At 42.5% G+C, this 14,679-nt stretch overlaps 1 protein-coding gene across 1 annotated transcript in view; it reads right to left on the bottom strand.

Annotated features, from left to right (window-relative positions):
* Positions 1-5,261: 5,261 nt before the first annotated feature.
* RAB8B (RAB8B, member RAS oncogene family) overlaps positions 5,262-14,679 on the bottom strand; it is a 39,407-nt gene continuing 29,989 nt past the window's right edge. The window contains exons 6-8 of the mRNA XM_084816663.1: positions 14,405-14,470; positions 11,454-11,504; positions 5,262-9,333 (exon numbers count right to left, since the gene is read on the bottom strand). Coding sequence (XP_084672789.1) covers positions 9,241-9,333; positions 11,454-11,504; positions 14,405-14,470 — 210 coding nt within the window. The 3' untranslated portion in view covers positions 5,262-9,240. The remainder of the gene's footprint in view (positions 9,334-11,453; positions 11,505-14,404; positions 14,471-14,679) is intronic.

Consider the following 14,679-nt stretch of genomic DNA (forward strand, 5'->3'; position numbering starts at 1 on the left):
TCAACATCCCCCAGCCTCCTCTTGTCTCCCACCAAAAGTACCTCGGTCTTGTCAGGGTTCAGCTTCAGCCTATTCCTCCCCATCCAGCCACTCACCGTCTCCAGACATTTGGACAGGGATTCTACGGCCAACCTTGGTGAAGATTTAAACGAGAGGTAGAGCTGCGTGTCATCCGCATATTGATGACACTGCACCCCAAACCTCCTGATGATAGCCCCCAGCAGCTTCACATAGATGTTAAATAGCATCGGGGAGAGGATGGAACCCTGTGGCACCCCACAAGTAAGTGGCCACGGGTCCGAAACCTCCTCTCCCAGTGCTACCCTCTGGTACCTGCCGGAGGGGAAGGACCGGAACCACCGCAATACGGTGTCCCCAATGCCCAACCCCTCCAGGCGGTCCAGGAGGATACCGTGGTCAATGGTATCGAAAGCCGCTGAGAGGTCGAGGAGAACAAGGAAGGAACATTCACCCCTATCCAGAGCCCTCCTCATATCATCTACCAAGGCGAACAAGGCCGTTTCTGGCACACAAAAGGGGGCACACACACACCGATTCTGCTCTGTTCACAATCAACAGCTAACATGATGGCAGAGTCTTCAGACTAGTGTAAGTTCCGGGAGCTCAATTTGTCCGAGCAGCCACAAGTGTAGAATAGATGAATAACCATTAAAACCGAAATGCCTTCCCACCAACGTGGTCCCAAGCAGCCTTCTTCTGTTAGAGATGGGAGGGGGAATAGGATGCCAATTTGGTTATAGGTCAATTCCTTTGCTTAGAAATCAACCTGTAATTTCTGTCAACCAGAGCAGTAATTTTTCAGTTCCTCATGAAACTGGAACAGTTTAAAGCAGTCACATGCCATAGCAGGTTCTCATTTTGTACCATAATAGAACTGATCCCTAATGCCGCATCTGATCACTTCCTTTCAAGGGTGCTGCTATGTTTGAATTATCTGCAAAGCTGTGTTATCCTGGAACAGGGCTCTACCTATAGTTTGCTTTTAGATACTTCCTCCCTTTTTAAACCACTGGTCAAAACTGTGCCTTTGGTGCAAGCAAGCTTATCTAATTTTATAGCTTTCTCTTAATACCAGCACACTAGATTTGCACAGCATTGCCTACACATTTTAGGTGGAATCTAAAAACTCACTTTTAGGTACAATGAAGGGCTCCATTTGGACTAGACCGCAGGCGCTTATCAAAATGGTGGCAGGCAGCTTTTAAACTGATCCCTGAGGGAAAGCTGACAGGAACTGGGAAGCTTCTGGTTTGGGTAAAATGGTCACTAGGGGATGAGAGTTAAAATATTTTTGAAAGCCCAAATGGGACTGGTTGGAAATAGGCCACAAGTATGCAGTACAACATGATAGCTAGTCACAAAACCTAAGGGTCATGGAAGAAAAGGCACATCCTAGAGAGATTTGGAGAGTCTTTGATCCAAGATGGGAGAGTTGGAGTGCTTGGTTTTAAAGGAGAACAGAATTAGTGGGAAAAGCAGAAACCCGGTGGAATGGCGAAAACCAGCGGGAAACTCTATAGGAAGGGCATACTGGTGGTAATGTTGCTCTGTATTTCAAAGAGGGCAGTGTTAAACTAGAAATCTCAAAGGGGAGAAACTCCAATATAGAATCACAAAACCAGACCCCCAAACTACTTTAGTACTGGGGACAAGCTATTGGGTTTTCATAAATGAGACATTTATCATCCGGTTGTCATTCCCTACTCATGGTTGGTTGTTCATGGTTTTTTTAAACGACACTGTGACCCCCCAGTTTTGCTTCTGCATTGACAAGTTTTTTAGAGCAGGGGAAATGGCACTATTTAATTGTAAAAGCAAAAGACTTTTTCACTTGTGTATTTGCGCTATTTTGCTGTATCACAGTGCCACCTAGCAGAAAAGGAACCACTCTTTGTGTAGTGCTTGGGTCTCAATTCTGCAACGAAACTGAAAGTAGATACAGGATTAACAGCTGATTAATGGCCTCATATAGAAACCCCCATTGTCTCCCTGACAAAAATCATCTTGAGGATGCTCTTGAGAGGGAGAATGAAATCAGGGGAGTATGCCAAGGAGAAAGGAGTGCAGTAACACGTGACTTCAATTACCCTCACATAGGTGGGATAAATGCATGTTCTGGTCATGATGAGTAAAATTTCTAGATACCCTATAATGACTGTGTTCTAGATCAGTTGGTCATGGGAAGGTGACTCTGACCAGAGGGGAGGTGACTCTGGACTTAACAATAAGTGGAACCCAGGACCTAGTGCAAGTTGTGAATATTGTTGAACAGGCTGGGAACAGTGACCACGGTGCTAACAAATTTAATTTATATGTAAGTGAAAAATTCCCAGGAAATGTTAACAGTGTCACATTTGACTTGAAAAGGGGAAACTCCTCTAAAATGTGGGGACTGGTAAAAGGAAGTTGAAAGGGAGAGTCAAGAGGTTCAAATCTCCAAAAATGCTTTGGGATTACTCAAACCCACAATAAAAATCTCTGCTAGAATGTATACGGCAAGTCAAGAAAGGTACCACAAAGCCCAAGAGGTCACCAGGATGGTTAACTAAGAGTGTCAAGGAAGCCATTAGAGAAAAGGAAGCTTTGCTCAAACAAGAAAAAAGGAATGCAAACTTTCAGAAAAGAAATGCAAGCAGACAATGAGGGATTAAAAAAAAAGGATTTTGAGGAGCATATTGCTAATAACATTAAGACCAACAATTAAAAAGAAACTTTAAATACATCAGAAGCAGGAACCCAGCTAGAGGCAGTTCATCTGTTGAACAAGGGAAAGAAGTACTAATGCAGGATAAAGAGATTTCAAAGAAGCTAAATTGCAGATTTAGAACCCAAAGATGGATAGGTACCAGTGCCTCAACTGATTAACATGGAAAGAGTTGGAGAAACTGAGGCAAGTCATGGTGACAAAGAGATGAAGTTCTAGACCTTGCTGACAAGTTGAAAACAGACAAATCACCAGGGCCAGATATTATCCATGCAAGAGTTGTTGAAGAACTTATATGTGAAACTGATGATTTTCTAACAAAAATATCTAACATGCACCACAGGGTGGGAAGGTGATCAATGTAATGCCAATTTTAAAAAACAGATGGGGGATTCCAGGCTGATTAGATTAATATCTGGTCTGGATAAATTGTTGGAAAGTATTATTGAAGATAAAATTAGCAAGCATTTAGAAGGGCAACTGCTGACAAAAAACCAATACGGCTTCTGCAAAGGTAAGCTGAATGACTCACTATCCTTTTAAAACTCTTTTGAGAGTATCAACAGCATATGGATAGGGGTGATCCAGTAGACATTGTTTACTTGGACTACTGAAAGGCCTTTGACAAAAGTCCCTTACCAAAGACTCCAAAGCAAGCCTAGCAGTCATGGGATAAGAGGTCGTCTTATGGATCGATAACTGGCTAAACAGAAAGCAGAGTAGGAATAAACTGAATTCTCACAATGGAGAGATGTCAATAGTGGGGTCCCCCAAGGATCTGCATTGGGACCAGTTCTTTTTAACTTGTTCATTAAGTTATCAGGAGTTAGAGATGAGCTGTGAGATGGGCACATTTGCTGTCAACATCAAATTATTTAGGTTTGTTGAGACAAAAAGGGACACCAAGAGTTCCAAAATGGTATCTCCAAACTGGAATGGACATCAAGATGGCAAGTAATGTAAGCAAGTGTAAAGTGATGGGCAGTGGGACAAAATCTTAATTTCATGCTGATGGGGGCTGAGCAGGCAGGGACTGACCAAAAAAGAAATCTCTGGGTTGTGGTTGATAGCTTGATGAAAATGTCAACCCAGTGCGCAGCTGTGAAAAAAGCAAATTCCATGTTGGGCATAATTAGAAAAGCAATTGAAAATAAAACTGCCAATATCATACTGCTTTTATACAAATCTATGATATGACCACACTTGAAATACTGTTTATAGTTCTGTCAACACACCTCAAAGGAATTATTGCAGAGCTGGAGAAGGGCAACCAAAATGAACAAGGGGACTGCAGCAGGTCCCCTACAAGGTACGGTTATGTTCAGGGTTCCTTACTTTAGAAAAATGGTAAGGTGGGACATGATAGAGGTGTATAAAATTATGGATGGAGAACAGGAAGTGGAACCCCCCCCCCCCAATAATAGAACCCAGCGTCATCCCATGAAACTGAATGATGGGAGTTTCAGGACAGATAAAAGATGTCTTCACGCAGCACATAACTATGGAATTAGTACGCCAAGATGTAGTGACAGCCACTAATCTGGATGGGTTTAAAAGATTAGACATATTCACGGAGAAGACTATCAATGTCTATGCATTTCCTCGAGTATCAGAGGCACTATTCCTGTCAATACCTGTTGCTAGGTAACACGAGCGGGAAGCTGCTATAATTGTGCTCATGTCCTGCTGTGGCCTTCCCATGGACATGTTGCTGGTCACTGTGGGAACAGAATGCTGGACTAGATACACCTTCAGTCTGATCCACTATGGCTCTGATGTGCCTAAGGGGCTTAAATATGCTGAGCAGTATTTTCCCCTTATCACTATTGGAACAGCAGGCTGCCTACCGTTTCAAAAGTGGCAGAAAACATATTACCAGTTTAAAATTGTCATTGTTTATTATGTTAACCAATTCTTTCTGCAGCATATGCCTACGCAGTGTACATGGCGCAGCCACGGCACAGGGCAGTCAGTCAAAGAGGTGCCATCTGCAGGACTGAGACCCACCTGAATGTTGAGGGGTTGGACCTGATGGTCTTATAGGCCCCTTCCAACCCTCCTGTTCTATGATTCTATGTGGAAGCTATTTGAGGAATATACATCCAAAGCATCCCTTGACACATAGATCACTATGCTGCTCTTTGGATCCTGTCCCTCATGTTCTCATTATGAGAACGTGGAAAGATGCTGGATGAACAAGACTGACTTTTACAGATGTATGTACTGCAATAAACTGAAGCAAAGCCTGTAGCAAGTGAAAATATGGCTGCCAACTCTAAGCAGACGCACAGCTATGCCCTCCATACAAACACAGGGTGGGGCTGATGTATTATGTTTTCTTAAATCTGAGAAAGGTGTGTATTAAGGGTTAAGCATACCTTTCATTATGCAATGGGTGGGTGTTCTATCAGTTACAGGATATGGTAATCTCTTACCTTATTCCTCTTCCTTTTCCAACTATGTGCACCACCCATAATTATAATGCTCTACAGAACATGTATGATCACATGGTATATTTAACACAAATACTGAACACTTAATTATGTAATTTTATTTGAGACGCACATAGTTATAAAAGAGTTCACTTGAAATAACACCCCTTTCCCCTCTTTCGTCTTTTTACAGAGTATCAGTACACAATTAATGATCAGGTTTACAAGTTAACCACATGAGAAGTCCACATTATTTGCAGGAGCTCTTTCACCTTATGCCCTTGGAGCAGTAGTAAGATGTGCTGTGCTTCACACATGGTGGAATAACTGTATGTAAAAATTAGACTATTTTGGATCATGCTTTATTTTTCAGAATTTAGTATATTGCATTAAAATAAGCCCAAGGGGGAAATGTCATTTGCAAAGGGAAAAAAACAATATTTGTAAGGCCATAGGAATGCACTTCAGATTCTCCAGAACCTAGGAAACACTGTATTTAAGAAGTCCTGTGTTTACATGTATCTTGAAATATAAACTAGGAGACTCAGAATGTGGCAACGCCATTCAGAGACCATTAGCCACTTTAGTCTTTAGCATTATAAAAAAACCACTCATTCCAATCAGGCATTTTCACAGTTGCCAAAAACATTTGCACATAGTATCTACCATCACAAGCCTTTAAAGTTGTTAACCACCAAATTGTTGACATAACCGAAGTCTAATACAACATGCATTTTGGCTAGCAGAAATAACGGGCTTTGCGGTTTCGAATCTGAACATGAGAAGTGGGGATGCACTTGGGACAGCTGAATCCCCCCATTTATATATAGATTAAGAAACCCCCCCATTGGCAAGTATTTTACACGTATTGTACAGAGAGAATGCCAAGTTAAATAAAGGATTTTGATATTTCATATGCAACACAGGAGTGCAAATTTGTAGACAGATGTGTAAAACTTAAAACCAAGCATGTTTAAGCTATTAAAAAATCCAACTGAAGGAGACAACAATGCTTTGATTGATTGACAGGTTTTGCTAAGCACAGACTGCACATTTTGAAGTTGCATTCTCTTATTTAGAAAGTCAGTAGGGAACTAGAGATTTGAGGAGGAAAGGGAAGAGAATGCTGGCTCTCTGGCTCCTGAAAAAGCATCAAGGACTGGCCTTTCCAAAACGCCCCCCAAAAACCAAAAGAGGTCTCTAAGCAAGAGCAAATGTGTTGTATCTTGTAGAATGGACAAGAGTTTTGGGAACCTCAACGATTTGCTAGCAATGCTGTGTTTTAAAGGCTTAACATTTGAGATTAGTCTTCTGCAGAGCTACCGTTCCACAAAATACTTGTTTTGGGGTAAGATAAGTTCATTATGATATGAATGATAGAAAGGCAGCCCTATACCATCTTTGTATGACTGCTCAGCTAAAGCATTCTAGGGAAGCATTCACACTGTAAGATACAGCACATCTCAGCTTTACAAGGTATACTATTCGTAGAAAAAAGGTCTAATATCAACCATTATGGAAAGTTAAAATTGCAGCCACAGCACTTAATACGGCTGCACAGGCTACATCATTTTTTTTTAAGACTAAAGTTGTTTCCACGTGAAACAAGTATTTTCAAAACTTCAGCAGGGAACAGACAATTCTGTCACTAATCCTTTGACAGGAAAAACAAAACATTAACATTATGAAAGAAAGTGAACTGTGTGTGGCAACCTTACACCAAGCTTAAAGTGAATTTCCTATGGTCTTACTTAAATTATGTACATTTTAGCACAGCTAGAAGTAAGAAAATAGTAAAAATTTTTAATAAAACAAACAGAGTCGATACCCCAATTTGCTGCTGCTTCAAGAAGCACTTTATATGAATTCAACTACATACAGGCTCTCTCAAAGGGAAGTTCATAGAGACTAAATGTTCGTACACAGAACCAAGATGTGAAGTATAATTCTGACAAAGAAGAAACATAAGCAAGGAAAATGTGCAGAAAGGAGCCATAGAACTTGTCAGTTTTGACTTTCAGACAACCCCCTCAGATATAGATTACAATGCAAATAAGTCAGAGGTGATAAAAAGAGGGACATTCATCATGGGTATAGTCACACTTGCCCTAAAGAAAGCACTTTTGTTATAAGAATGCTTTAGTTCAAGTGTGTGACCCAGAGCTATCAGGCATACTTGTGTTTTACTATTTAATATTACTGCCAGACACTACTCTTTCTATCCATCAAACTAGATGGGGGCAATCCAAGAGGTAATTGGAGCAGTATTCTTAGGATCATAGAGTGGCAAGAGAGTCCCAAATTCACAACTCCACCATATTAATTTTTTCTAAACTGCTCAGGACAAAAACGAATAAAATGCTTTCTGCTGACTGCCAAAAGCCAACCTATTTACCTCCAAAAATGCAAAATATAGCTGTAACTACATTAATGTCAACACGTGACACTCCAAAAATGAAATAAAGGTGTGTGCCTACTTGGCTAATTTATGGAGCATGTTTCAGAATGGCAGCTAATGGAGCTATCAAGGTTGAGGTGGTGCTGAGTTAAGAGTTATAACTTGTAGAGGTCCATGTTTGGCACATCAATAAAACTAAAGCACCTGTTTTATAGTCACCCAACACTTTATGAAAAATTTCAATAGTGGTGTAATAGACTACACATGGGAAATCCCAGCTAAGTGAGAAAGGCAGCTAAGTTTCCATCTGTTCTAAAGTTCTGAACTAACATCAGTTGCCTCAAGATTCATAAAAGGTCATTATCAGCAAAAACTGACTGCTTTTTGTAAAGCATCTTCTTTATTGAAAGGGACTGAAAGCTATAGGGGCCAATTATACACGCTGTGTGCAGCTTCTCTTACAATATTCAACAGGATGAAACAGTAACCATAAAGTTTTATATTTAAGAAACAGTTGCTGCACTTAACACCACAGACAACAAAATGTCTTCATTCAACAGAATATAGGAAGAAATAGAAGTGAAGTCATAAGTGACCTGGATTAACGAAAGGAAAAATGTTGTAAGCGATTAGGGAATATTTTCTGTACATAAGAGACAGAAAGGCAACATCCTACATTCAGAAAGAAGTCATTTTATAGAAAAAGAGATTTGTGTATTGGTTAAACAAATTGGAAATGATAACCCAAACGGAGATTTTTAAGTGCCTGAGGTATTAAGCTTTTCACCACCACATTACAAAACCACATTTCTACTGCAGACATACTTGCACGCCTGCAAAACATACTAGGGACATATGCCAGGCCACCATGTGTGTGGTGCCTAGCAAATTTCCACAGGGCTCTGAGCCGTTTCTCCCTTCTCTCTGTCTACACAAGCAGCATGATGAAGCACTAGGTTAGCTGGAGATCCATGCACACCACCCCATACCCTATCTAGCCCTCCCTCTCAACTTAAAACAAAATAATCCATGTTCCAGAGCACAACTAACTTAAAACTTAAAGGGGGGAGGGCAGCTGGCTGCGGAAATGGAACACACAGCCCTAATAGCCCCTTATGCTACCCATGCATAATCGTAGGCGAAGTTCTACTGACCCTATGGAAACCCTCTGAACATGGGCGCCGAACTGTGGTGGGCTGAATCATGCCCTATATATTTAGTGGGATCTAGTCTGATCCTTTAACATTACTGGTGCGGGGAGAGGTTGGGGAGGACAAAAAAATTGCTCAGGAATGCTTACCAGCCCCCAAAATGCCGTGCAAATACAAGTGTAAGACTATGCTCTAACAGGAAACAAAAGGCTAGTACAGATGTGCAAAGAAAAAATTAGCAGCTTTTGAAGCAGGCAGTGAAACAAAGTGATGAAGAAAGAAGATTTAGCTCCTGCACGTGTCTCTCTCTCTCAACTTCATGGCTTCCATATTTGAGAGGAGGGAGCCCGACATGTCGAGAAGCAGAGTGAACCAAAATCCATTCTCTCTTGGTTTAGCACACTCTACGTTCAAACAGAGCTCTCAGCAGCAGCCTGGTGGTAACAGCTCTGAGGCTAGGTGAGCCTGTGCTTTCAGAGAAGCAGGAAAAGGGTTTTTTTTCTAGGTATGCTGCAGTCTATTGTTAGGAGTTCATCAAAGCAGCGTGCATCGAAAGAAGCTGCTCTTCTTTGATCTGTTTTCTGTTATTTTCACTGGCCCACTTGCACCTGCTGAACTGTTGTCGTTCTAAGGAGACACACAAGAAAACAAAGATACAACTTGCATTATTATGGATGAACAAAGCTTTTGGATTCTTTTTGCCCACAAGCAATACTCAAATCCAATGGAGAACTAGTAATATGTGCTGTCTAATTGTGTACTGGTGTACCCCAAACTGTTCTCTAGCAATTACCTGTGTAAACATGCTGTAGGAAACTAAAGGATCCCAGGAATCCAAAGTGCCCTCCCTCAGAGGCTGACCATTGCATCTCTGCATGATTAACTGCTCTGACTGTGCCTCCTTGCAATCAGCCTCTGCTGGAGTCATGTAATTCTGCCCCATCTGGAGCATTTAATCACAACTAACACAGAGATGCAGGACAACTACCTGCCTAAAAGGTGACTGCCTGTTACAGCCCTGCATGAGTCACTTGCTCTGGGCTTGCATCCTTCCAATCAGAAGTCACACCCAGAACAGAGACTCAAACAAACATATCGGGTGGGTGGTGGCAAGTAGTTTTTACTCCAATAGTAAAACAACTCAGGGTTAAGAGTGAAATTGTGCCCCCAATTTTAATTCAAAAGAAAGCATGCCCCAGCTATCAGGCATTTGGGAAATAATGGGGTACACACTAGCCCCATTGTAACGAAAATGATTTGTGCAAATCTCACTCATGGTGTTCATACAGGATAGGATCCCACTAAATTACACTTACTGTGTCTGTAATCTGACACATTACCATCTTGCTATGGTTTGGCAGATTAGGCACCAAACAGGAACAAGATTACATGTGTTTGCAGAGCAGAACAAGTGAGGCTGTGTTTATATCCATTCAGGGTTGCCCAGAACATTTTGGTGCCTCTAGTGAAAAATCCAGAGGGCGCCACATCTGACATGAACACATACAGGGCACAACCCACCAGGAACTTCTTGTGAGCAAGCCTTTTCTAAATGAATAGACCACTTCTCTGGTCGAGCCATTGCCCAGGAAAATGTGGCCAGGAAAACTTCCTGCCAGACTGTGCAAGAGTTCAGATCTGTACTTTCTACTTTCCTACCTCTACTGCCACCCAAAATCTAATGTCTCGGGCAGCCTCCTACTGGCAAAGCTACTTCTGGGTTCAGTTGTCTTACTGGACTGATTAAAAGAGCTCTGTGGGGAGAAAATGGTCTCTTATGAAGCAGCGTGCACCAATTCCCTTTAAAAAAGGCAAACTGGTATAGCACATAATTTCTATTCAGTTGCAGGAACTGAAGGCTACTTCAGAATTTGTTGCTCAGGTAGCATCTTAGAAGTACAAATGCAAACTTCCTGGCACCTGATCTTGTAATATCTGATGCATCAGCTATACAGAAGATACACACATTTTGCAGAACATACTTGGGAGGTCTGCAAGGTGGTCTCATCTCATCTTCCTTTACTTGCATCTTTGAGGAAAAGGTGCCCGTGGGGTGGGGTGGGGAGTCCCCCCAGAGAAGCAACAACACAGATAAGCTCTGGCAGCACTGCGGGCCAGTTAAAAGCTTTGCAGACTACTTGGCTGTGGGCCTCATAAATGCAGAATTTGAAAAGAAACAGTGCAGAAAGTTGCTTTTGAGCATAAGAGAAGGAACTATAACCTCCATATTCCCACTGGCACATTACATAATTTGTTCAAAATGTGCACTTCAGTTCAGACAATGGTAACAACTGCCTCCCCTCATCCCTGAGTATGTTTTGTGCCATAATGTTTATTTCAGTTCCACGTTCTTCTGCTGAAACATAAAGGATAAATCTTTCAGTGTTAGAAGGCTAAAGGGGCTTCTTAAGCATATTCAAAGATTCAGAAATCTGCTCACCAGTCTAAAGCAGACATCCTTCTCCCCTGACTGGCCAGTATGAAGCTGAGCTAAACAGGGATGGAGCTGCTCCTCACCACTGAGCTGGAAGAAGGGGGCTCATCACTGTTGGTCTCAGTGTCACAGATGCTCTGAAATGCTTTCAAAGCTCAGCATAACATCAGAGACAAGACCTCATTCCCTTGGAGAAGAGGTAGGTTTGCTGCTGAGTACAAACTTCTGACTAGATACTAACACAAAACCTGTTGTTTTGGCATAGTGTACAAGATATATCAATCATGAGATACAGGTAACAAGAGAAACCAACCATTTTTCTGTTGAGTTTTGTCATAATATCCCGTGCAAGAGTGAAGAAAGCCTAGAATCAAGAAAAAGAGTTATCAGACAAATGTGACATGATTGGTAAGCTAACTTTAGACAATTACATCTTAGGTACCTGGAGTGCAGGGTGAACTGTTTTTTAGGAGAATTGCAAAGATTACTTTTAAGGAGTAACAGACCCCTTGGAAACTAAGCACCCAATATCTAAGCAGGCCTCAGAATGGTAGTGCCATTTTCATGACTTCTTTCAAGCACCTCCTGCTTAAGACTATGTCCCTGGCTCAAATGATGGCCTTCTTGAGAAGTTTATCCCATCTCACTGACGTTTTTCTGCTACATCACCCCATTCTGATGGCAGGAAAGGACTCTAGATATCTGTCTCAAGTGAATGTCTGAAAGATAGTGGGATAGGCAGGGGGATTGGAATACACTACTTCTGTAGGTAATGTGTTACTCCAACAGTTTCAATGCACCTTCACTGCATATTAAGCTGATATTGTTATTAGTTTGGTCAACTGGTGTCTGACAATTCAGAGTCAATTGATTAAGAAGTTAACATTCTGAGAGAAGGCACAGATCAAGGCAAAGCAAGAACGTCACCACCTGCATATATCCCCACTAGGATCTTGAGAAAATTCAGAGCTATTACAACGTTCCAATTTTGTCAAGAAAAACTGTCAACACATACAGATAACCTCAGTTCCAACTAAATGCAGCTAAACTCATCTGGTCCAGAGAACATTTTATTATCCTCCTGTGTCCTGGTGATCAAGGTAGCTAAAATAACTTCTATTTAAAAGATGTCATTCAACAGATTTGAAGGACCATTAGCTCCATGCAGGAACAAAAACACTTCTACTATTAAATGCAGTATTATTAATTACAAAGTTTCAGCATTACTCTTTAAAACAATTGTTTTCATAGAAACACTACCTAATGACAGGAACATTGCGAGAAACAAATTAACAGTGTCAAGTATTTAAAATTAAAGACCTAGAATCTATTACAGAGAGCTTTGACTACGGGATGGTATAGAAATGTAATAAATAAATAAATATAATATAATATAATATAAATATAGAACTGCAGCACAGCATTCATGAGCTCAGACGCAACATGAGCTTAGGAACTCTTCTGTCCCTTTAAGTATCCATGCTTACATTCTATAGCTAGTATCCAATATTAGTCCTATGTAGAGTAGACCCACTGAAATGACTGGGACTTAAGCTGGTTGTGACTAACTTCTCCCATTCATTTCAGTGGGTTTACTCGACATAGGACTAACACTGGATACTACCCTATTTTTGCAGAATTTTAGTATAGGTTGCCCCAAATTCACCCACAGGAAAATCATGGAACAGAATGTATTCACAAGATTTCGAGCAAGATTACAATGATAGAAGAGGCATATTCTTACAGGACCAGACTGGCAAATATAACCTCCTCCTACTGCTGGGAATATGACGAACATACACTCTGACAGGCCCATACAGCTACAAAACGTTTAGTGCTATAGGAGTCACCATCTTCCGTTGTAAATCATGGACAATGTCTGTTAGGCCCTGGTGTATATGAAGCCCATAGTGTTGAGCACTCCCACCCCCTCCATTCTCAGAGTTGCAGGGAGTGCAGGAAAAGGAAGAGGGCCTATCTTGCTCTGCAGGAGGCAGAAGCCCTACAAGAGTCTCATGCTAGATCTGCCTTCTGCAGAACAAAATGCAGAGTGAAACAAGACCGAGCCCTTCCCTTGCGTTCTCTGGCATATGCATAGAATTTGGAGGAAGGGCAAGGTCTTCTCTCACTCTGCACCAGGCTCTGGAGAAAGGAAACTGCAGCATAGTCCCTATATTAGCAAGGAGCAACCTCTTTTGGTCCAGGGGCCAGATTGCCTCCTGGACCAAGCCTGACAGGCCAGGTGACAGGTAGGGGTGGGGGCCCTCCCCAAAGCTTTACATCCACCAGTGACATCAGCTGCACCACTGCCCACTTTATTTTCTCCCATGCAGAGAGAGGCATGGACAGCTGGCTCCTGCAGGTGCCTACCAAGCTGAGCAGTTCCTTCCTGAGCCACTTGCATCCCGATTGGCTCAGGAAGGGATTCAGCCAGGACTTGCAGGAACTGGTTCCCGCAAGCTCCAGCTGAGTCCAACAGCTCCTTCCTGATCAGAGTGCTCGTGGCACAAGAATGGACTCGGCCAGGACTTGCAGGAGCCCCAGACAAGTGCTGGGGGAATGCCCAGCTTATTTCCAGACCAGAGATAACATAGGGATCCCCCGCCCCCCTGGGCACAGGGTTTGGGGATAGCAGGGAGTGGGGGTTGCAGAGGGGGCTCACCCGCCCCCCCCCACAGGCTGGATGGAGCCCTAGCACAGGCCAGATTAGGCCTGGGAACCAGAGGTTGCCCTCTGCTGCCCTATATAGTACATAGGAAGCTGCCTTATTCGAGGTCTGGTGCTGGTCCATTTAGCACAGTACTATCTGCTCTGACTGGCAGCTACTCTCCAGGGTTACAAGCAGAGAGAGTTAAATCTTTCTTATCTCGCTCAACCTCTGAACCTGGGACCTTCTGCATGTAAAGCATGGGCTCTACCACTGAAATATGGTCCCTCTCCATACTTTTGTGATGCTTTCACAGTCATTGGGCAAAAACTCATGGGAAAGAAGAACTCATGCTGCTTGTGAGAGAGAAGCTGCTGCTCCCCTCCCCATGGCCACATCCCTGGGCCATCATGTGTGCCAGAACGCTTGGGGGAGGGGCGCATGGCCACAAGACTTCAGCCTTCCTGTCCACCCTGATGACCAGCTGTGTAAAATCAGGAGCTTGTCGAGTGCATCTTTATAAGGAAGATATGCATCCAAAATGCAGAGATAAACATTGGGAAATATTTTAACAAACAAGTGCCCAGCAGTTTGCTAGCAATTCAAGCCACTCTTACCTCTTCCACATTTATGCTCGATTTTGCGCTTGTTTCCAGAAATTTGATTCCATAATCAATTGCTAGCTGTAAGAGTATTGAGAGGTCATCGTAAGCATTTAAAAAGTCAACTGTCAATACGCAGTCAGCTGTCCAGCTATCAGCTACAGCATGATCAAAAGCTGCAAGTGGGGCTTTGGCAAGGTCAAGGCTGCTTCTGTTGCCTTCCGGCAATGACATTCCTCAGCTAGGATCCCAGGAGGCCAGTGCACTCCCACATGGGTGGCGTGTGTGTT

This window comes from Heloderma suspectum, chromosome 11, assembly GCF_057233095.1.
Source record: "Heloderma suspectum isolate Gila_16-S chromosome 11, 16-S_ref, whole genome shotgun sequence".
Lineage (NCBI taxonomy): Eukaryota > Metazoa > Chordata > Lepidosauria > Squamata > Helodermatidae > Heloderma > Heloderma suspectum.